General features: G+C 34.2%; 1 protein-coding gene across 2 annotated transcripts in view; it reads left to right on the top strand.

Moving 5' to 3' along the window:
- Positions 1-1,388, top strand: part of LOC119593991 (protein O-GlcNAcase-like) — an 11,665-nt gene extending 10,277 nt beyond the window's left edge. For both annotated transcript variants that reach the window (XM_037943016.1, XM_037943015.1), the window contains 2 exons: positions 380-578; positions 748-1,388. In XM_037943016.1, coding sequence (XP_037798944.1) covers positions 380-578; positions 748-872 — 324 coding nt within the window. In that variant the 3' untranslated portion in view covers positions 873-1,388. The remainder of the gene's footprint in view (positions 1-379; positions 579-747) is intronic.
- The last annotated feature ends 446 nt before the right edge of the window (positions 1,389-1,834 follow it).

The following is a 1,834-nucleotide window of genomic DNA, read 5'->3' as shown; positions in this document are numbered from 1 at the left end:
TGGTATTTCCTTGACAGCATGTAAATTAAAGAATCCAAAGGAGTTTGACTCCATTATTCAGTTTACATTGGCCACATTGTGCATATATACAATGTGGCTAATGTTTAACGAACTTTAACAGTTTCCAAATTTGAAGATTTATTGCTATACTTGTATATACAAGTACAGCAATAAAGCTTCAGATCTGGAGACTTTGTTATGGTTAAATTTTTGTTGTTGTGATAGAATTTGCTTTTCCTGACATTACTTTGTTTTCAAATATTTTAAGGAGTTAAAAGAGGAATTTAGTCTTTCAGGCAGTAAGCTTATTAAATTATTTTGTGAGGTAAGTACTACTTGTATATCTAGTACCAATAATAAGTGTTTTTACATGTTACAGGTAACACGAGAAGAAGGTGTCATGCTAACACCTTGTGAAGAATTACTGGTTACATTAGCATCTGAACCACAAGCTCCACCTGAAGCTCTTGCAGCTTCGCATCCAGCTGTTCTGAATATTTCCTGCCTTCCAACAATTGCGGATGAGTCTATAACCAAGAGGTTGTTGACATGTATGTTAGCATCATTAAGATCCAAAGGTAAGATGTCTAATAATTTGTGTAACTTGAAAAGTTTTATACTGATTTGCAGTACTTGAACTATTGATTTACTGTCACTTATTGATTGACCATTTATTATCTTTTGATTTATGTGTTAGAGGAAGGCTAGTTACCTGCTATTTATTTATCTAAATTTTTTCTGTTTCAGGTGTATTCAGTGGACATTGTAGTGTCAGTGTTGGAGAAAAACATACTCTTGAATTGTACAGTCGTCTTGGCTTTTTGGAATTGGCCACTCAGAGTACAACATTATACCTTGGGAGGTCCTTTTGACCGCCCACAAAATCTGATCCTGTTTGAAAGGACGGCGCTGCATAGTACCTGCCATGTTGCAGCCTGCACACCAAGAAAGAATACCACCCACACTTGCATACCAGAAAATTCTCCTGGTAAAGTGGGGACGGTACATACAATGGTGTGCCAGATATCGTAACTTGTAAAGTTACTTGCAATATCATTCAACTTCCATTGATTGTTAAGAGATGCCAAATAAATGGTTCCACATGTTGTTATGGAAGGGATGATAATTAAGGAGACTGTCTGCATTCAGTCTCGAATGTCAAGCTATTGCAGCTGGTTAATGTGATATTTATGTTGACAGGTTGTTAGCAGTTATTTTATTTATTATTTTTTTTAAGTTTATATTACTTTGTTGATTTATCAGACTATTTTATTTGTCATGCCAACAACTTGTCTTAAATTTTATTTAGTCATGCACATTATAAGAGGTTTAAAAATTAGTCATTGTAAAGATATAGATCTTTTTATCAATAAAATTATTCTATATGATACATATGCCTTTCTAACCTTTAGCGAATGGATTTTGTTTCGGAAAAGTAAAATGATTGATTTTTTTTTGTGAAATTACCTATTCAAAATTACGGGTCAGCATGAAATGGGAACAGGAAAGCCAGTTGTGAAGATTTTTTTTTCCCCTAGAACGGTCATGTACTCAGAATTAAAAACCCTTTATAGGAAAGACGTTATGGAAGACCAAATTCTATTTTTAGTAGCATTCATCAAGACTCGGCTTAAACATGATTATTTGAACAAACGAACTGAATAACAAGTAATTTTAAGGCATCCGCATCCCCCGCCCCCCCCAAAAAAAAAAAAAAATATATATATATGAAGAAACCACAAACGTTCTATTTGTCTTAGTCCAGACCGTATATGGTCTGCATTTTAATGTCACGTGTTAGGAGGTTGAGAGATAACTGGTAAGATTACGTGCT

Source organism: Penaeus monodon, chromosome 33 (genome assembly GCF_015228065.2).
Source record: "Penaeus monodon isolate SGIC_2016 chromosome 33, NSTDA_Pmon_1, whole genome shotgun sequence".
NCBI lineage: Eukaryota > Metazoa > Arthropoda > Malacostraca > Decapoda > Penaeidae > Penaeus > Penaeus monodon.
This window is presented reverse-complemented; position numbering and strand designations above follow the sequence as displayed.